Source organism: Gracilinanus agilis, chromosome 4, assembly GCF_016433145.1.
Source record: "Gracilinanus agilis isolate LMUSP501 chromosome 4, AgileGrace, whole genome shotgun sequence".
Lineage (NCBI taxonomy): Eukaryota > Metazoa > Chordata > Mammalia > Didelphimorphia > Didelphidae > Gracilinanus > Gracilinanus agilis.
Genome location: NC_058133.1, coordinates 225,363,332 through 225,385,114, shown reverse-complemented (window position 1 = coordinate 225,385,114; position 21,783 = coordinate 225,363,332). Strand labels below are relative to the sequence as shown.

General features: G+C 37.8%; 1 protein-coding gene across 3 annotated transcripts in view; it reads right to left on the bottom strand.

Moving 5' to 3' along the window:
* Nucleotides 1–19,833, bottom strand: part of CSNK1D (casein kinase 1 delta) — a 62,062-nt gene extending 42,229 nt beyond the window's left edge. For 2 of the 3 annotated variants that reach the window (XM_044676324.1, XM_044676325.1), the window contains exons 1-2: nt 19,740–19,815; nt 9,835–9,945 (exon numbers count right to left, since the gene is read on the bottom strand). In XM_044676324.1, coding sequence (XP_044532259.1) covers nt 9,835–9,945; nt 19,740–19,815 — 187 coding nt within the window. Of the gene's footprint in view, nt 1–9,834; nt 9,946–19,739 lie in introns of all 3 variants that reach the window. The other variant, XM_044676326.1, reaches the window with a different exon arrangement.
* Between the last annotated feature and the right edge of the window lie 1,950 nt (nt 19,834–21,783).

Genomic DNA, 21,783 nt, shown 5'->3' with positions numbered 1-21,783 from the left:
ACTTAGGTCTTGAAGAATTAAAGTGGTTTTGGGTAGTCAGAAAGAATATATATTGGAGAGGGAAGATAGAGTGTAAGAGAAGCTGTTATGAATGAAAGAAGTTCATATTGTGAAATATAAAAAAAAAGGACTTAAATAACCATATAGAAAAATGAAGAAATGACTGATGATTTAATAGAAAAAGGCTAGGCCCACTATATCTTATGTAGGAATGAGATCAGATGACTAATTTGGCCATCTTAAAAGCAGGGAAAGATTGGAGATAAGTCTCTCAATAATCCCCACCTGAAGAGACAAGGACTTAGCATTGAATGGTTATCAGTGTAAATTTGAAGGACAGGCCAAATGAGAGACACTTAAAAGAAGAAAAATAAAGATAAAAGTAAGGGAAGAGCAAAAGATGACATCAAGGTTTCAAATCTGGGGGAGGAGGAAAATGGTTATGAAAAGTCAGTGGTGAGAAGGGAAGAGGAAAGGCTTTGTTCAGTTTTTGATTAATTGTGGATAGGTGATGATGGGGCATAAAAATGGAAATATTCTGTGGGCAGATAAAAATGTAGAATCAGATAGGAAAGGAGCCTTAGAATTCATCTAAGTTGAATTTCCTATGAAGGAATGAAAGAATCATAATGAAGTGCTGCTGGAAATATTTAAGTAAAGAAGACTGCAATAACAATGTTTTATTGTTGGCCAGCTTGAAGGTTTTTCCTAATACAGAAACCAATTCAGTCTCCTATAACAACTACACATTGGCTCTATCTATGAACCATTTATAGACAATTCAACTCTAATTTATGAAGCAGCTAATGTCATGTCCTATGCTAAGTTCTATGGAAGATGCAAAAGTAGTATAAAGTCATAGTATTTCCTCATGGAGCTTCTAATACAACTGAGTAGACAAAACTAAGATAAGAAAACTGGAAAAAACACCAGATAGTATATGATTTATTTCTAGGGTGCATGGTATAGATAATAAAAGTGTTTAAAAAATTCAAATAAAAGATTAACATGGACAGAGAAAATACAAAAAGGCTTCCTGGAAGAAGGAAGACTTCAGCTGGGCCAGTATCATGGTACAGCTGTAGAATGAAAATCCAAACATGTAATTCTGGCTCTTGTTCTCTGAGTACTTAGGTTGCCTTTGTCAAGTCATAAAATCTGTGTTCCCCTTTCTGAAAAAAAAATAGGGATAATGAAGTCTTACCTATTTTCATGAAGAATGGCTATGAAGATCAAATGAGAACACAAAAGCCATTTATAAATGGCAAATAACTATATAAATTTAAAATGTATAATCATAATGATAATAAATAGCACACTGAAGTTTGCAGAAGTACGTTACATATCTCACTTGCAATTATCCATAACAACTCTGAGTTAAGTACCAAAAGTATTGTTATTCCTGTTTTTAATGATAAAACTGAGGCTTAAGAGAGGTTATATAATTTTGCCCATGGTAATATAGCCCAAAAGGGTTGAAAGAAAAATCTAAACTTTTACCTTCCTGATTAGAGGACATTCTAGGTTAAAGTAACAGTGTAGTTAAAAGTAACAGTGTAGATGCAGACCCGTCTGAAACAAGAGTTAAGGATGAATAGGAAGAATGGAGTTGAATTACAGAAAATCTAGTAATACAGGCAAAAGAGATTCACATAATTCAATGGTGAGTTTATGTAGATTCTCAAACAGGAGTGACATGATAAAAGTGGTTTCTAGAAAAATTTATCTGCTAGAAGGAGTACTAGAGTCATTGGGACCAAGTGAAAGACAATTTGTTAGGATGGTGGCAGGGTCATAAAGCTGGATATAAGAAAACTTATACATTTTACTTTGCACAAAAATAAGTCTAGATGAATATTGCCTTAAAAAAAGCAGAGATTTAATTAAATGAATGCCTTATCTTTCAAAAAAAGCCACTTGAGGTTTTTAAGGAAGAATAGTACAAAAATTAACGTTCTCTATTGAGAGAACTTGCTAGACTAAAGGAGGTTCTTAATTTTTTTGCATTTTTTGAATTATGAATCACTTAGGTAACAACTGGTAAGAGTCTGTATATGGACCCCTTCTCAAAATGTTCTTAAATTCATAAAACATATAGAATTTCAACAGAAGCTAATTATATTGAAAAATAGTTATCAGAATATTTTTTTAAAAATAAGTCAGCAGATTCCAGGTTAAAAACATCCTGGATTAAAAGAACATTCTTTAGAGATAACTGAAATTTAAAAGATGCTTAGAAATAAACCTCCATGCCTTCTGATCTGGGAATATACCACAGTTCTATTTAAAACTTGGTTATTAGTATCTATTTAAGAGCCCTCCATTAGGGAAGAGAATAAGCAGTTATTAAGTACCTACTCTGTTCCAGGCACTATAAGTGCTTTAAAATATTACCTCATTTGATTTTCACAAGAATGCCATGAGGTAAGTAACAGAAATATGTGGGACTAGATTTAAACTCAAGTCTTTCTTGACTCCAGGCCAGGGCTCCAACCGCATGCCACCTAGGTACTCCATCAATATTTAATTTTCATTTACTTATGCTGTTTCATGAACTTACAATTTTAGGCTATTACAGGAAAGTAAGGGATGATGTCACACTACCCTGTTCTTATGTAATATGTCTCCTAGCAATCCTATCAGAAATTAAATGCTGGATAAAGGAACCATTGTTCTGACTCAGTTCGGTAATTCTAATATTGCTATGTGGATACCACAATAGATCCCAAGGTGTCAATAGGAACAAGATTAACACTGACCCCTACCTGATGAGTCTAATCACCATAATGAAATCTTAGAGTAAGGTCTTGAAATTAAAAAAAAAAATGTATGTATGCATCTCTAACGACACAGAATGTAATGTGGCTATTCAGCTTTGTGTTTCCTCCTATCCTCAGGTTAGACCATTGTAAAGGGGGCTGGATATATAAAGTGTGTGTGTGTGTGTGTGTGTGTGTGTGTGTGTGTGTGTATATGAGATCAGAATATATACTATATATATATATATATATATATATATATATATAAGGAGATATGTAACATATATAAAGAAGATCAGAAATTAACATTTGGGATACCTAGACAAAGAGACCACACCACATACCTAATAGGTTCCTTGGTCTAGTTCCCAAAAAAAGGGAGAAAAACTAAAAGCCAGATTTGTTGTCTCTTTCACAAGGCCTTTCAACAGTGATCTTTCTGGATCAGCTGGATCAGCAATAGACTAGACTACTTAGGTAGCAAAAATCGACAGCTTCTAACAGTTTATAATGGTAGATAAAGTCCAGGTTCATTGCTATATATTTTTTACTCAGAATTTAGCTTTAGCATTGCAACAAGGACGTAGAGTAATATTAAAATGCATGTGACTTGGGGAAAAGAACCTACTTGCACAAAACTACTTTTAGCAGCTCTCTTTGTAGTGGCAAAGAACTGGAAACTGAGTGGGTGTTCATCACTTAGGGAATGGCTATATGGTTCTATATTGCACCATAAGTGGCAAGCATGATGAGTTCAAAAAACCCTGGTAAGCGGGGCAGCTGGGTAGCTCAGTGGATTGAGAGTCAGGCCTAGAGACAGGAGGTCCTAAGTTCAAATCCGGCCTCAAGACACTTCCCAGCTGTGTGACCCTGGGCAAGTCACTTGACCCCCATTGCCCACCCTTACTACTCTTCCACCAAGGAGCCAATACACAGAAGTTAAGGGTTTAAAAAAACAAAAACAAAAACCTGGTAAGACTTAAATGAACAACTGCAAAGTGAAGTGAGCAGAACCAGGACAGTGTATGTACAGTGGCAGAAGAAATATATGATGATCAGCTGGGAAGGACTAAACTATTATCAGCAAAACAAGGCCCCAAGATAACCCCAGAGGTTAAAATAATGCTATCTAAAGCCAAAGAAGGAACTGTTGAAATCTAGATTGAAGATCAAAGCATGCATCTTCTTTCATGGCAAAGCATGCCATCTTTCAATGTATTTCCTTCATGACATTTTTTTTTACTCTATGTATGATGTATGTCTTCTGTCATGGCATGGGGAATATGAAAATATATATTGCATGAAAGCACTGATATAAGCTATAACAGACCATTTACCATCCTGGGAAAGAAGGTTGGGGAAACAGAGAATCTGAATTGCAAAATGTCAGAAAAGAATTTTAAAAAATTATGTTATCTTTATGCCTAGGACTTCAGTCACCCTTGATGTTGCAGTAGGTTGAATGGCCTACGGCCTCTTAATCAATAAGCATTTATTAAATTCCTACTATATCAGACATTTGTTAAGTACTACTCAGCTGCTGGAGAGAAAAAGACAAAAATAAAAGGCTCTGCCTCAAGCTACTTATATTCTATTCAGGGAGACTATACATATAAAAGTATATACAGAATGAAAAATGTAAATTTTATTGTGTGTAATTCAGGAAAAGTTTAATGTAGAAGTTATTGAGAAAAGTTTAAGAAAAAATAGTTCTAAAAGGAGGAGGTCAAGTAAAGCATCCTAGCAATATAGGACAGTGAATGCAAAGGCAAAGAGAGAGGCAATAAAAGTATCAAAAGAGAGAAGGCCTGTTTGCCTATATTGGAGAAAATGTGTGTTGGGAAGGGTTATGTGTGATGTTACGGTATAATGAGGCCATATGGGAACAAAGGCTGAAGCAAAGCTATATCAAAGGCTTTAAAAGATAAATGGAGGCAATAAGGAACCATTAGGATTTATGGAGTATGGGAATGATATGGTCAGACTTGCAATTTAGAAAAATCACTTTAGTGGCTGTGTGAAGAACAGAATGGAAAAGAAGAGACTCCAGGCAGGAAAAACTACCAAGAGTGAGAAACAATGAGGTCTTTAAACTAAGGATAGTGTCTGAATGAATAAAAAGGGGTCAAATGTGAGATATTTTGGAGGTAGAGATAAGATCTAGCAATTGACAGGACATGTAGGGTGAAGAATCAAGGACAATATAAACCAGAGTTACTGGAAGGATGGTGGTACCAAGACTGACGTTGGGAAATTAGGAAGAAGCGGGGGTGAAGATAATGAATTCTGTTTTAGACATGTAGGTACCTATGGAACACTCAGTTTGATACATCTACTAGACAATTAGAAGTTTAAGTTCTGGAGAGAGGTTAGGGAAGTATATATACACTTGGGAGTCATTAGTATAGAGATGATAATTAAGTCCATGAGAGTTAATGAGGTCATCAAATAAGAGACTACAGAGAGAAAATAAAAGGGCATTCAGGCAGAGCTTTGGGATATATTCTTAGTTACTAACATGATATGGATAAGTTAGCAAAGGAGATTGAAAGAAAAGCAGTCAAGTAGGCTGAAGGAGAATCAAGTAAGAGCAGTATCATTAAAATCCAGAGGAAAGGGGATCTAGGAAAGGAGTGTGGTCAACAATGTCAAAAGTTGCAGAGAGGCTGAGACGGAGGACTAAGAAAAAGGCCACTGGATGAAAAGAGAGTATTGATCATTTTGGAAATAAAGAGGAGGTAATGTGTCTGAGTTCAATGTGACAGCCTGATGGGATTCTAGACCCCAGTGAGGCTTTTCAGGATGGATGAGAGAAACTAAGGAGTATTTTCAGGAAACACATAAGGACCCAGTAGATAAGGGAGAGATTAATGATTAGAGAGAAGGTGATGTGGGGTGTAATCTGCTGAAACTGGAAGAGATGAGATCAAGAATATAAGTAGTAGGGGATGTAGACACTAAACGATAACTCTAGCCCAACTATCAATAATATGGAATTAGGTCCTGATCGATGATACTTGTAAAACCCAGTGGAATTGTGCATCGGCTAAGGGAGGTTACGGGGGGGGGGGGGGGGGATGGGGAAAGAACATGAAATATGTAACTATGGGAAAACACCCAAAATAAAAATAAATAAATAACTAGCAAAAAAATAAAATAGAAAATAGAAAAATTATATTTCTACTAAAAAAAAAAGAATATAAGTAGTAGAATTGGCTTTGGTAAGAAAACCCACCTTTTTTTAAATCAGATAATGGAATAAGGAAGAAAACTAAGGATGTAAAAGGATTTGGAAGAGAAGGGAAATCTAATTAAGATGTTTAACTGGAAGCAGTAGGGAATAGTGTAAGAAACTTAAGAAGAAAAGGTTTAGGACAAATTTTAAGAAGTGGGATAGAATTAATTATAGATGAGTAAACGGAATGTACTGCTGAGAGGAGAGCCCATTTGAGACCAAATAACAAATTTATAGTGGACCCAATGCTTTTGTTATCAACTGAAAGGGTTAAGAAAAAAGAGCCAGAAAAAAAAAAAAAGCATAGCCTGTCAATTTTTAGTACATATCTTCTCAACCTTGTGGAATCCTGTTTGGCTTCCAAAAAAGAGAAAATGTAAACTGAATTTTAAAGCTTCCCAAGGCCAAGCTATTCTTTGTCTTTTGGGCCAAATAACTCTCTGTTTAGAACAGAGGTTCTTAGCCTGGGGTCTAAAGATAGATTTCAGGAGATATGAGAACCTCAAAAAAATTTGTATATGTATATAAAACTCTTTTTTAATATAATTGGTTTCCTTTTGTAATCCTAAGCATTTTATGTACTTAAAATAATTTTTTAGAGAAGTGGTACAAAAATGCTTTATCAGATGGTGAACTATAGTACAAAAAAGATTAAGAATCCCAAGTTAGGAACAGCAGTCACTTTAGCTATCTATGCATCTCCTAGGCTTCAGAAGAACTCCCTTCCCATTTCCTCTCTTTGCATTTGAACACACCAGATCATTCTGATTGCTGTTCCATAATAAAGAATACTAACGCCAAGTTTGGAGTTAGCTGCTTTTGTTCTCAATTCTAGCAGAAGATATTATACAAATGAGGCTGCAGGAGCTGAGTTCCCCACTCTTGGGAGGTTATATTTTCCTATGTCAAGGTCAAGGAGAATGTTTTTCCAAAACCAGCAACTCTGGTAGGCTCCAGGTCTCAGAAAGAATTCTCCATCCTCAGAAAAAGACAAAGGAATGTGCTCAGAATTCAGGTAGAAACTCAAAGCTATCAAACTATGGGGCAACTAGAAGGAATCTGGGTCTCGAATTCTTTAATCCCTTGCCCTTGGACCAGCTGGGTAAAATTACAAGGGAGAAGAAACAAATATACCTACAAACTTAAGCTAAGAGTAAGGAAAATTCTCTAAAAAGAAATCAATGGGACGAACCGGAATTAACTCAAGACAAAGGTTTTTAGGCAAAAAAAAATCATGCTAAGAGACATGGGGTATCAAATGGCACAGGGGCATTAGTTATTTCTATTATTCAGTTATCACATTTTGTTAAAGATAGTGTAAGCAGGTTAAAATTTATGTTAAAACATTCCTGTTTACTCCACACAAATCTATAATTCAAAATATAAACATCAATAGAAATCTGGAAATGCTCAAGGGTTTATGAGACATAAAACTTCTAAGACAATTATCAAAAGGGTGAAACATCAATCCTAACTTCTCATCTGATTAGAGAATTATATTACATTATAATATAGACTATATTATAGGATTAGAATAATCCAATCTCAACTTTGGTGAATTATGGGAATGTTTGGCTCCCTGCTCCCAAAACTTGGATGGTCAATGAAAGTACAAAAGTCATCTGAATGGTGGTTACTCTTTTAGGATTTCTCCTAAAAGAAACAATGTTCATTTTTCAGTTTCTAATGTTTAATTCTTCTACAAACTAGATACCTAGTCCTTGCTGAGACTGGCATTTCCTAAGAGCCATTTTTGCTAGGTTACTAGATACATATACTACAATGTTATGCACATATAAAAAACTCTTGAAGGTGCTGCTTATACTATTAAAATTTCCCATAGTTCCTACCATCAGTCTACTACTCTGACATCACCACTGTACTCAAATGAATCTCATGTCTCCTTGTTCTCCAGGCTGTACTCTGGACTCCCTACTCTACAGTGCCCCAGCTCTTTATCCTGAAGCCTCACTCCAATTGTGGAGTTCATTCACCTGAAGTACCATCTATGGCCTTCTCAGCCTTTTCCTCTATGTAGATAGCTCTTCTCAGAACCTCCATTTCAGAAGGGTATCCAGACCAGCTACATCTCACTCTTCTCTAGGATGAACTCAGGACTGCCCCCCCCTTTAAAGTGGGTGACAGATAAATTGTGGAGGGCTTTTAATGCCAGGTTGAGAACTTAGTATTTTATCCTTTAGGCAAGAGACAGGTGAAGATCTCTGGGCAGGGGAATGACAGTCTGAGGAAGGGAATGAGTGTAATACTAATTCAGCAGGTAACAACTCCCATGAAAAGGTTTTGAAGTAGGTATGGGCAGTTCTGGAATTCTACATGCCAGGCTGCCAAAGCAAAAGTTTATGTGACCTCCAGTCTCTTCACTCTTCCGTATTCTATTAGGCCAACACTCCTGCCCTGGATTGACTTTCCTCCCTTCCCAATTTTGATCCCATCTTCTGTTGTCTTCTATGCTGTCCTCTATTCCCCTATCTCTTGCCCTTTTGTCCTAATACTGAACATGCCTTGACAAGATCCAAGGCACTATCTATTTCCTCAGATCCTAATCATATACTCCTGCTTGAGTATCACTAGAGGAAGCAACTATATTGACTGAGCTTTCTATAAATCTGTTACCTAATTTCAACTTCTTAATACAGCAAAGCTTTTATTCTTGCCTAACAGTTGGTCTATCACATTACCAAAAGAGACTATTCTAAACTTTCTTTCCTCAGGTTTCTCTTATCAGCCTAGGTTCTGACCCTCTAAAAAACTTACCTCAAACTTTTACCAAGAAAATTAAGAGCTCCCTCTTTTCCCTTCTCATCCCATACTTTCTTTTCATCTCAAATGCCAATGAGGAATTCCTTCTCTCCATTCACATGCCACTATTCTAATTTAGGCTCTCATTGCCTTTCATGTGAACTATTTCAACAGCCTCTTAATTGGTCTTCTTGCCTCAAGTCTCACCCATTCCCCAATCCATTCTCCATATCACTACCAAAGTGATATTCCTAAAGCAGAGATCTAATCACGTCATTATACTGTACTCCAGCAGCTCCTTATTACTTCTAGAATCAAATATAAACTACCCTGTTTGGCAACTAAATTCTTCAATGATTTGGCTCTAACTTATCTTCCAGGTAGATACATTACTCTCTTCTATATACTCTTCAGTACAGCCAAACTAGCCCACTAGATTCAATATCCTATCTCCTATCTCCTCTCATGCCTGCAATGTACTCCAATATACTCCTTCCTCATCCTCAGAATCCTTTGTTCCCTTCAAAACTCAGCTCAAATGCTAGTTACTTCCTATGAGGTCTTTCCTGATGTCCTCAATTATTGTTCTTTTTGCTCTAAATTTTCCTTTTTATTATGTCATCTTGACCAACAAAATGTAAGCTCCTTAAAGGCAAGGACTTTATTTTATTTTTGCTCTAGTAGCCAGTGTTTGGCATAGACTAGGCACTTAATAAATGCTTCTGATGAACTGATGTGCCAGTTTTCCACATAATAATACAAGTGCAAAGGAAACTGAAGCAACTTGGCAATTTCAGAGAATGTTAGAGCTCTCAAACCTCTCATTTTAGAAAAAGGAAACTGAAACTCATGAAAGATTGTACGAGTTTGATCACAGAGCTAGTTAGTGGCAGTTGCCTGTCTATCAATACAATGTTCTTTATATTGTATCTTGTGATCACCCCAATAAAATACAGAGTAGGGAAAAAAATGTAATCTTGAGACATTCTCCTCCCTCATTCCAAAGCTTAACTTTAGAGTCTATGGGAAAATGCCCTGACACAAAAGTTCAATTTTCCTCTTCACTGTATTGGGTCGTACCTCCTCCCTGCATCATTTTGTAGATTTTGCTCTCAATATGGAGCTGAGGGTGTTTGGTTTTGACACATTCGAGCTTGATGGCAACTTCTTCTCCTGCAGCAATGTCAGTACCTAATGGAAAAAAAAAGTATAAATATTAGTTGCCTGGCTTCAACACACTTGGAGAGGACATTTCTTGCTAATTTTTGTCAATTAAAGTTTAATTACTTTTCTACTTTCTAAGTACTTTACTACTTTTTACGACTGTTTCAGATCTGGTTTAAAAGATAATTTTCCAGGGAGCAGCTAGGTAGCTCAGTGGATTGAGAATCAGGCCTAGAGATGGGAGGTCCTAGGTTCAAATCTGGCCTCAGACACTTGCCAGCTCTGTGACCCTGGGCAAGTCACTTGACCCCCATTGCCCACCCTTACCACTCTTCCACCAAGGAGCCAATACACAGAAGTTAAGGGTTTAAAAAAAAGAAAAAGTAAAAGATAATTTTCTAAATACAGTAAAAAATCCCCTTCTCAATATATCCCATTCAGATAAATATTTATAAGACACTAAGCCATGTGATTTTATCAAAAAAGATAAAAAAACTACGATTATTTTCTTTTTTGGCTTATTCTTTAGCCAGCCTCAATTAGTTGGCTCCTATGTTCAGTCACCCAAGGTATTTTATCTAGTAGTTACATGGCAATTGTGACTATTTGTGTCTTTTTGTAAAATGCTTCATCTACCGGTACTGTACCCTTTTTATAAAAAGGACAAGAATGCTCGCATTTAAAACATAATTTTCTAGTAGTGAGGGTGATTTTCACTGATCTACTTTTATAATCTTAATTTGATCACACTGGAATCTAACAGTACATACCAAATGTCAAAATGTGTGAGTCTAATCATAATTCTAATGAAGGCAGGCAAAGGTTAATTTCCAAACAAGTCTGACTAGAAACAAAGACAACATCTTGCCTCTGCCTCTACCAGGAACTCTGAAAACGTGCTGCTGGTCACAAGGAAGACTAGGCAAGAATACAAAGATCCAAAGCTAGGACAAACCTTTAACTTTTATGGGGAAAAAATTCCAACTGTCTGTACAGCCATCATTAGCATATAATCTGTATATAAAAGAAAGTCCCCTTTGCTCTCTTAGATAAGGCAAAAGCAGCTATTGGTGGGGGGCAGCTAGTTGGCCCAAGGGGATAGAATATGGGACCTGAAGTCAGGAAGACTCACTTTCATGAATTCAAACCTAGCCTTACTTACTAGCTATGTGACCCTGGAAAAGTCACTTAACCCTATTTGCCTCAGTTTTTTCATCTGTAACATGAGCTGGAGAAGAAAAAATGGTAAACTATTCCAATATCTTTGCCAAAAAAACCCCAAATGGAGTCATGTAGAGTCAAGACATAACTGGACAATGACCACCATCTTTTGCCCACTTTTGTCAATGTTGCATATTATTAATATGACTATCATCAGGTTAGGTAATGGAATGAAAATTATTTTATGTAAAGTTGAAATCTCTGTTCCATTTTAAAACAGAGAATGCCCACATCTTTCTTATATTCTCTACCACAAGGTACTAATACCCTAATGTTACAATTACTCACAAAACAAGCAGAAATTAGTCCATAATCCAAAATTTTACACTCAACTAAGCTTTAAGAATAGTGAGTAGGAATGGAAGAGGGAATAGAACATAACACTCAAGTTCTTTCCCTCAAAGGCCACTAAGTCTAAAGGACCACAGAATAGCCAATGCCAAAACAGCCCACCCTGAGATGAGAAGAGTACTAGAATACCTACTATTGACTGCCTCATTATTTAAATGGCTTTGGACAAAACACCACTGTCTCCCCGCCCCGTGCCCCCCCCCTTCAATTTCCCTCTCCATTTAAAACCTGTGAAAAGATATGCTATCTTCTATCAGTTTCAAAAAGATATAGCAGGGATAAATGTTATTATTTTCTATTTTCATACTATTTTGAGATTCTAAGAGCAAAGGTGCCTGCTAACCAATTATCTGGTTTGCAGAAAAAGCTACCTCTCTGACAATTCACATGTTTTATAATTTAGTCATGTCAAAGAAACACTTAAGAGAGTCATGCTTAGTCTGGTTAAGCTGTTCTGAGTTTACTTCTAGCAAAACAGGACATTTGGTTGCTCATGAAAAATGAATTACTGTCCCTCTCTCAAGAATGACAATAATTTAATCATTATTAATGACAATTTGTTGTTCAAGAGATTAATTTACCATTCAACATTGACATTTTTAACATTCTCATAAAAAAAAACCCAAAAACATGGTGTATTAAATACTAAAGCAATTTGTACAATATACCTAGACACAAGTGAAATGAAAATCTCAGAGTAAAAAATAGGTAGAACACTGGACTGAATGTTTCTCCTAAAACTCTACTGAAAATGAATTCACAGATTCAGTTAAGGAATATTAGGACTAGTAGTAACTGCATGATATTATGTCCAATCTTTTAAACTTTTCTAAGAAGCAGAGATAAATCTATGATGACAAACTTGCCAGTATATCACTAAGTACTAGCTGGCAGGAACTCTGACAGGACAGTGGTACAGAACAATGACCAGATGTTATTCCTGAAGATGCTTATTTGATGAAAACAACAACATTACTCAGACTATATCTTCAGCAATAGCAGTTTTTCATCATTTTTGCAGAGTCCCAGGAACCATATGATTTTGAAAAGTAAACAGAGCCAAGCCCAACTAGTCAAACACACAGCCTGGGAGTCAGTTCTGTAATGCATGACCTATAGATGGGAGGGATATCCTGCTCTCATGACTGACTAAAGGGATGTAGTGAGAGACAAGTACTATCTGCCAAACCAGATGTAAGAACAGGTGCTGTATGCACCCTGCTGTTTATTCCCTCTGAGCAGCTTATCTCCCATGGGACAGGCATGTCAAGTCCAGTAGCTATAGTTCAATGAATTCTTTGGTTCTCAGAAGTCACATAAACAAACACCCATGAGCATCACTAAGATTTTCACATTTGTAGTTAGTAAATCTTTCCCACAGTAAAATTCTAACAGTATTCTAAGAGGACTAGATAGTTTAAAAATAAAACTAAGTTCTAAACAGGGTTGATTCATTAATATATGAACATTAAATATGAATTTTTTTACACAGGACCAACAAATGCTCCCCCCCCCTTTTATTTTTTAATAGCTAACCTATGTACTTTATTTTTTATAGATATTTTGTTTTTACCAATTACATAATAACAAATTTTCACATAAGTTTTCAGAAGTTGTATGATTCAAATTGTCTCTTTTCCTCTCTTCCCTTCCCCCTCCTGGAACTGGGAAGCAATTCCATCCAAGTTACACATGTATTATCATGCAAAACATATTTCCATTGTTGTTTTTGTAATATTGGATCATTTTTGTAAGAGAATTATTATATAAAACCAAACCCCCCCCAAATAAAAACCGAAATAAATTAAAGTGAAAAAATCATAGGTTTTAATCTATATTCCAACTCCAACAATTCTTTCTCTGGAAGTAGATAGCATTCATAAGTCCCTCAGAATATTCCTGGATCATTGTATTGCTGAAAGTACCCAAGTCTATTACAGCTGATCACTCCACAATATTGCTGTTACTATGTACAATATTCTCCTGGTTCTGCTTATTTCACTGTGCATCAATTCATTTAAGTCTTTCCCAAAATGCTATGTATATCGACAGTATCTACATCACAGGTTTATACAACCAATATGACCAATAACTTCAGCTTTTTCTCAAACCATTGTTTAACTTCCAAGGCAAACAGGATGTTATTTACCAGAAAGCCAACATAAAAGAAATAATCCAGAAAGCTAAAATGATTGATTACTGCACTGAAAGGGAAATCTGACAAAAAAAAAAAACACTGAGGTACTGAGGAAAACAAACATCAACTCTCCAAGTGCAGAACTATTTAATTTCTTTCTTTGTATGCCCAGGAGCTGGTACATAGTAGATGTTTAATTATGTTTGCTGATTATCTAGATTCCACTAATATTCCACTCTAGTGCATTGTCATTTATTGCACTGATGTGACCATGGATTCTAGAAGGCTATGTTAGGCAAAGTATAAATTATGACAAGCTCTTACCTGTCAAGCTAAAACAGTTTCAAGTATGGATGGTCAAAAACTTTAGGTTCTGCTGCTTGAGGACCAGCCTAGATAAATTTGGAGAGCCTCTTCAGTTGATCTATGACGAATTTTCACTGACAATAACTCAAGAAGACTATCTACTAAGGGATGGGACAAAGGATTCACAATTTGTGTTGGGAGAAAAATATCTTCACTAACAAAATTCTTTACGTATATTTAAAGAAATAGCTGGTTATAGCTACTAACTCTAACATTAAATTATGAGACCATACCAGGTCATACCTTGTCCCTAAAAAAAACAACATTTTAACTAGTGACATTACCAGAGGTTCTACTAATTTTTGTGATGACATAGTATTATACTAACCAAGATGCCAATACCTGGCAGATATACTGATAAGAAAATCTTGGACAAATTCTCAAGTATAATGACAATTATTAAATTGCTATAGATATAGATGAGATTGCTCTTTCTGGAGGAGATATGGACTATTCTTTAAAATAAAAATGAAAAATAAGCCTCCAATGAAGTGAAAGTTTTTCCTGCTCAATTTTCTAACAGGCACTATCCCTAGCGACTAGACCAAAATGCCATAAATGTTTCAGCCTCAAGACAGGACACCAGATATATAATACCATGCCCTTACCACTTAGCCATGACCAAAGGGTTATGTTACATTTTGGCCTGATCCTACTCCACAAGATGTATGACAACTACGAAGTGCTTCCAGCCTGTACTTCTATTAAGTTTTTAATGAAATAGACCCAAGGTTTTAGACCTGAACCTTCAGGGCAGACCTGAAACCACACAGCTCTCTTTGGTCCAACAGGAACACTCCTCAGCCCAGATTAACAAAAGACCCAGGAATTCTGGCTGGGGTAAATGTACTTAAAATAGTGGAGGGCAACTTTTTGATATAATATTTTTGAGTTAGTGCAAACAAATGTAATTTAAATACCCTCTGGCATGCCTTGAGGTACTGTTGAAAACTATACATTCTTCAAAATTCAAGATGTAAAACTGTCTTGGTACTGGAAAAAGCAAATCATGGGTCTGAGAAGCATATTAATGCCCTTTCAATCACATTTCTTGGCTCATCTTCATTATTAGGACAGAGAATGAGTAGTTTGCAGTCCTTTCATATGACTGAACCAGCACAGGTGGCTGCATCAATAAGGCAAGATTGTACTTGTTCATGTAGTTCCACTATCATGTTCTGAGAATGAAGCTTAGCAAACTAAAGGCCTGATTCTTCCTTCAACAAAACTATCAAACATCTGAAAGAGACATGAGGCAGAAACCACCTACCCACCACCAACCCCAAAGAAACAATTGTCATACATAACTCCTGTATAACTGCAATAGTCCTTTCTTAGGTAGTCCCAGGCAACCTGCAATAGCCTTCTCTATACTACTGTGATTGTTATAAATCATCTTAATTATGAACACAGTAATTATTAAACTATGCTCTGATCCAGTCCAGTAAGTGGTGAAATAGATAAGAGCACAAACCTAGGAGACAGGAAGACCAGAGTTCAAATTCAGCCTCAGGTACACCAGATGTATAGCCCTGAACAAGTTATTTAAACTCTGTATGCTTCAATTATATCATCTGTAAAATAGAGATAAAAATAGCATCTCTCAAGATGTTTGAGAGGATAAAATGAGATATTTGAAAATCTTAAAAATGCTAGATAACAATAGTAAAAATAATAATAATCCTCTCAATTATCTGTACTAATGCAATGGAACAGAAGTTTAGGGACCATCTCAGTTAGTTCTATTTCTATCTCCAATGCTTGACAAAGAGAAGTACTTCAATATTTTTTGCATTTATCTATTAATGCATAACAACAGATAATCCTTAAGATTACTCATATTCAAATTTGAGATTTTTAAAAATACAAATCAATAATGATTTCATTAGTGTAAGGAACTCACCAAGGGGAAAGTCCTTCTACTAATACAGATTAATAACTTGTTCTGCAATTTATGGGTTTTAGAAAATTGTGTGAAGTAACTAACGTAGGGTCACACAGACTATGTATGTCAGCATAGAAACCTCAAAATTCCTCAAGGTTTGTACTGCTTCTCATTAGATCCAATTGGGGTAGCATTATGGCAGACTTATCTTTCTACCCATGTTTTCTTTAACTTATTGCTAAAAATGAGTTTTCACTTAGTTGTGGGGGTGGAGTGGCTTGGAAGAAAGCAACAGGAGTAGGAAAGCGACTGCTGTGAATAATACACACATCAGTAAACTAAAATTTATAGTAAGGAAAAGGACATCTAAACATTTAAATTGAAAAAGACTAGAAACTATCACATACATGCCACCAAAAATTTCTGCTAAAATTAAATCAAGCCCCTCAAAGATAAGATTTTATCTACAATTACTATAAAGTCAGAATCACAATCCAAACAGATTCTTAGAACCCAGGTTCTCACAGAAAAATGAACCTCCAATATCAGGCCTCTGACCCCTAGAGAAGGTTGTGAAAGACCCTGCTTTTGGGTAAAGGGGCTAGAGTGGCTAATAGCTAGTCTACTGGTGGACTAGAACCCTAAAGCCAAGGTTAAATTAGTTGCTAAAATCAAGTTTTCTATAAATACGCCAAACAGCTTGCATTTATCCAGCACATTCTGCTTCCAAAGTGAGAATGCATTGGCTGACTACTTAAGATATAAATATTTAAATACTACCACCCGACTATAATGAAGCTTTATGGTTACAAAACTTGCTCCACCTTTCAAGTAGTGCAAAAGTTTTGTTCAAAGATCAACAGAGTTTAAATAAGGAGGGATAGTGTTGGGTAGGGGTGTCATTCTCCAGGCTTACCAGGAACAAAAAATACCATCTTCTGTTTCTCTTCATCTTATAAACTACTTCACATTACTTTGTAATGCTATTAATGTTTGTAAGATCCTCAATTCTTTTTTCCTGGGTTGGAGGGAAAAAACCAGAAAAGTAGAGGGGAAAAAAAAAAGACTTTATCTATAACAGTGAGTACAAAAGCACAACTATTACTGAAATTCAAAATAATATTCCACATGTAGCTAAGCAAAATCCTGAACTACCCAATACAGAAATCACCTTACTCTTTAAATTTATACACAATTTCCCCAAGAACAAGTGACATTACAGAATGGAATTATTTGTGAAAAATACACTTTCTCCCAGAAAAGCTGAGGGGAAAAGTTATATATATTTTAAGTTCCATACTTTCTGCTTTATGTCAGACCCAAGTGTTACGTATTGGTGATATCGATTCCATTCATACTTAGGCTGAAATTTATCCAAGAGGGAGGTTTCCAGAGAAATTATCAAATTACAAATGTAGTACCTTACAAATTTTAACGGTCAAAGGATGGTTTCCAGAGTAGAGAATTTTGGGGTATTAGTCTCTGGTTTTACTCAGGACTAATTCTATATAACTTGCCACCAGTTATTTAAGCCTTTCTGGGTAATGCAAAGGTTTCATTTGGTGCACTATGTTATACCATACCAGTTAACTAAGAACACAACTCTCAGATTTTTAGGGTTTCTTTCCTGTCTTTATAAAAGGAGAGTGACACTGATTAGCACTGCATAAGCTAAGTATATATAAACATATATAAAAACTTCACTGACTAAAGGTTCCAAAAACAATGGTACTGATACCATAGGCCTTTCAGCTTATGGTAAAATCCTTTTAGTACTAGATAAATCTATTTGTGATGATTCTTAATATTCCTAGGGAAGTTGTTATCTAAGCCTCAGGAAAAAAAAATAACTGGTGACAAAAGTTATCCATCCATAGCCATTTATGTTGAGAAAACTGGGACCAAAGAAGGTTTTTCAGTCACTTACTCAAGGTCACAGAGAAATTGGATACAGCACCCTGGGCCTTCTACTTATGACTCTAATCATGGTTGCTACTATGGTAAAGTTTATGTTTAGTAGGAAAAATAGGAACCAAAGCAAGAACGTATCTGTAACAAGGTTGCTGTAGGAACTGCAAGTGTGGAATTTCCGGATTTTTGACTAGTGTAGTTCTCCACCTCCACACTGCATTGGCGTTGTTTTGACATTTTCCCCCACGAGTACAAAACACATGGATTAGGGAACACATGGGGATCCTAGTGAGAGCTGTAAGATGGGGCTGTAGAGTCTTTCTGAAAGAGACATGGCCTTTGTTTATTTTTGGACAACACAGTGGAGAGGTAGCAAAAGCCCTGCCCTTTCCTCTCTAAAAAGCAGAGACACAATTACAGTAATCTGATCACCAGTCTCTCTGATCTTCCACTGGAAATGCAAAGATTTCATTTGGTGCACTGTGTTACACCATATCAGGTCACTAAGAACACAGTTCTCTCAGATATTTAGTTACTGGCAATTGCCTTATAGCAAATAGAGCCATCCAATACAATAAATACTACTCATAATACCATATCTAAAAAATAAAGAAGATAAAACAGAATTGTTATTTGAACTCAAATCCACTGTACTGTTGACACTAAAATTTCTTTCTTCATGCTTAGCTTAACCATATTAATTTCAGGAAGCAATATATTTCTAACTGTTCTAACTTTTGGGAGCTACTGCTGCTATCATCCCTTAACTTCAAAGCCAAAGGAAATAACCTGGTATAAGGGAAAGAGATACTAGTTTGGGAGTGAGAACTGGGTTCTAGTCCAAGCTCTATCACGGACCAAGCTAGCTGTGTGACCTTGGACAGGTACATTACTCTCTCTGGGGTCTCAGTTTTTTAAGCTATAAAAATGAGGGGTCTGGTCTCCTTAACTTGCACCTCTAATATTCATTCTAACAAAACCTAGCTGCCTCCCCCTCTTCCCAAGGGCTGAAGTTTCGCTGATGCAGTGTGAATTAACCCTTCCCCTTGACGTTAAGATCTTTCAAATACATAAATACAAAAATAGATATATAAATTTGGGACTCAAAAGTCAGACCTACAACCAGGAAAAACTTAATATCAGCCCTCAACCGCTCCTACCCCAAATCAGCTTAGGTTCTTGATACTCCAAGCTCGATCTGGTCTCCTAGGGCAGGGCCAGAATCAGGTGAGGGGATGGAGTTGAGAAGAGAGGTAGGATGGATAGTCTAAGCGGTTAGAACCTAAAGCAACAACAGTGGGGCTTCAGTCTATCCAAAGAGTCACCAGATAAGCAGATAATTCGCCCCTCATTCACTCTTGGAAAAGGGATAAAGTAATAAACAGCATCTCAGAACAGGATATAGAAAACGTCCCATAACCTCTAAGTTTAGAGACCGACAGCCCCCCCCACCCCACCAATCACAGCCATTATTAATGGAGATGCCAAAACAAAAGTCCAGCCCGAACCAGGTTTTCCCAAGCAGGTGTCAGTAACTCAAGGTGCTCCAGACTCGAGTTCGATCTTACCCAAAGAGTAAGACATGGACACCTAAGAGTGTCTAATTATGACTAACGTTCAGGCTGTGGCCCAACAAAGGTCCTGGGGTGGGGTGGGGTGTTTTGTCCGGGCAAGGGAAGAGAAGCTAAGATATACAATAGTAGTTTGAGAAAACAGGGATACGGGGGGTTTTAGGAGGAGAGCATCCCCGAATGATAAGGGCTATAGTGGTCCAGGAAGACTGGCGGAAGCGACAAGAGGTTAAGAGGTTGGGGGAGGGGTGTCAATGCGGGGCTGGGGGTGAGGGAAGACGGAAAACGGGAGTGGGGGAGGAAGAGAAGAGAAACGTGTGTGGGGGGGTAGCTGCAGAAGAGGAGAATGTGGGGGAGGGGACAGGGTTTCAATCCTCACCGAGATAGATGTCTCCAAAGGAGCCGCTGCCGATCTTTCGGCCCAGCCGGTACCTGTTTCCAACTCTCAGCTCCATGACGGCGGTGGCTTCGGCTCCGGCCTGGTTCGCTCCCTCCCCTCCCGACCGCTTCCTGGGTCTGCGCTCCGGGGGAGGCGGCGCCGCTGCTGCCGCTAATGCGGGTCCGGCTCCCGGCTCCGCCCCCCTCACGGCCCCGCTTTCACCATCGCTTTCCGGCCGCCCCGCCGCTCCCAGCGCCTCAATATGGGGCGGATGGGACAGTCCGAGCGCCGCCGCCCCTGCTCCGGCCCCCGCCGGCCCCGTTCGCCCTCTCCCCACCACGGATGGACTCGGATCTTCCGGGCCTAAATCCCCCTTCAGCCGCCTAAAGGAGCCGCCGCCATCGCGCTGTGACGTCACTTCCCCTAGCAACCCGGCGGGGCGGGGCCCGCGCTGCTCTGGGGACAGCAGCGGAGCGGGGGTGGGGAGAGAGGAGTGTTGGGGGCTAAGGCAGCCAGAGCCAGGGGTGGGGCGATCTTTTCTGGCTTCTCAGCCTGAGATCAGGCTCAGCTTGGCCCGATCAATTAATTGGCTTTGCTGTCTTGAAGGATAGGCCGCGGTGATTCAATGGGAAATACTGAGCCTTACCTATTAATTGACCCCCACTGTACCCCACGAACCACACTACTCCCGCCCCCCCACCCCGTCATTGACCCATATAGATCCCACAACCTTACACTAATTCTTTCTAAACCAATTCTCCTTCTATCCATCTTTTTCTGTTCCTGAGACCCTCTAAGGCAAGCCACTGAAATGAGGAGAGGGGTTGTAGGAGTCCCAGACACCATTTAATCAATTCTTATTATCTACTTAATCACCACACGGCGAACAACGGTGCGTGGGAAGATTCACAGATTTTGCAGCAGTTTCCCCTCCCAATGCTGGGGCCAAATAGACCTTTCTCCTGAAGGTGATCTTCACTGGCTTCCCTGGCCTACCTCCATATGGGGACAGGGGCAATTCTAAAGGCAAGGAAGTTGGTAACTTCTCTTTTGGGTAAAGGAACATATATAGAATGTTCATTTTGTGCCCTGTTTCTTCCAGCAGCTGAGAGGGAAACCTATCTATTTCTTGGGATAGAGAGGCCCAACCCAGGAGTATCTTTTAAGAAGCTAAAGAAAGTAATGGGCCTTTTGAAGCCCCGAAAGGGTGGGGGGTGGGGGGGGAGATTAAAGTAGCACAGAAATCTTTAAAATCCAAAATAGGGAGAACTCTTTCACCTCAGTCAGACCTGTAGGATGAAAAATAACCACACTGACATCAAAAAACAAAAAACAAGAATGGAGAGAGGGAGTGGAAGGGGGGAAGGAGTAGAGAAGGGATTAGAGTTGACACAACCCCTACAACTGCAGTTCCTTATTATAAGGAATTCAAAATGTGGGATTATTCAGAGGAAGCCTAATGTCCAGTCTTTCTCCTGAATCCCTACTTATATCATACTCCAGGTCTTATTGCTGCCACTTCTAGATTTTTGTACAATTCCATACTTTTCTGTACAACAGATGTTTATATCACTCCTGGACTTCTCATACTGGTATTGTCCTCTGCTTCCTTGGGCCTCTCCCTGGGACTGGCTGATTCCTCCCTAAAACTCCATTTTAAGAAGACTATTCCAGCCAACCAAATCTTATTCCTTTCTAGGCTGAACTTTTTACTCTCCCCAAATTTTCTCTACCATTCCCCATCTTCTCTGGTACCTTGTCTCCCCCTTTTTTTTTTCAGATTATCAATATGTAAAATTTTCAATCATTGTTTTTCTGAGATTTTTCAATCCATGTTTTCTTTCTCCCTCTCGAACCTTCCCTTTCTCCAAGAAGGCAGGCAATTATATCATATAAAATATCATAGATCATATAAAACATGTTTTCTTTAATAAGACATATAACCTGGTTATATATGTCTTACTATACAAAACATGTTTTCATGTTCATCATGTTATAAAAGAAGACACATATCACATACACTAAAGAAAAACTCATGGAAAAA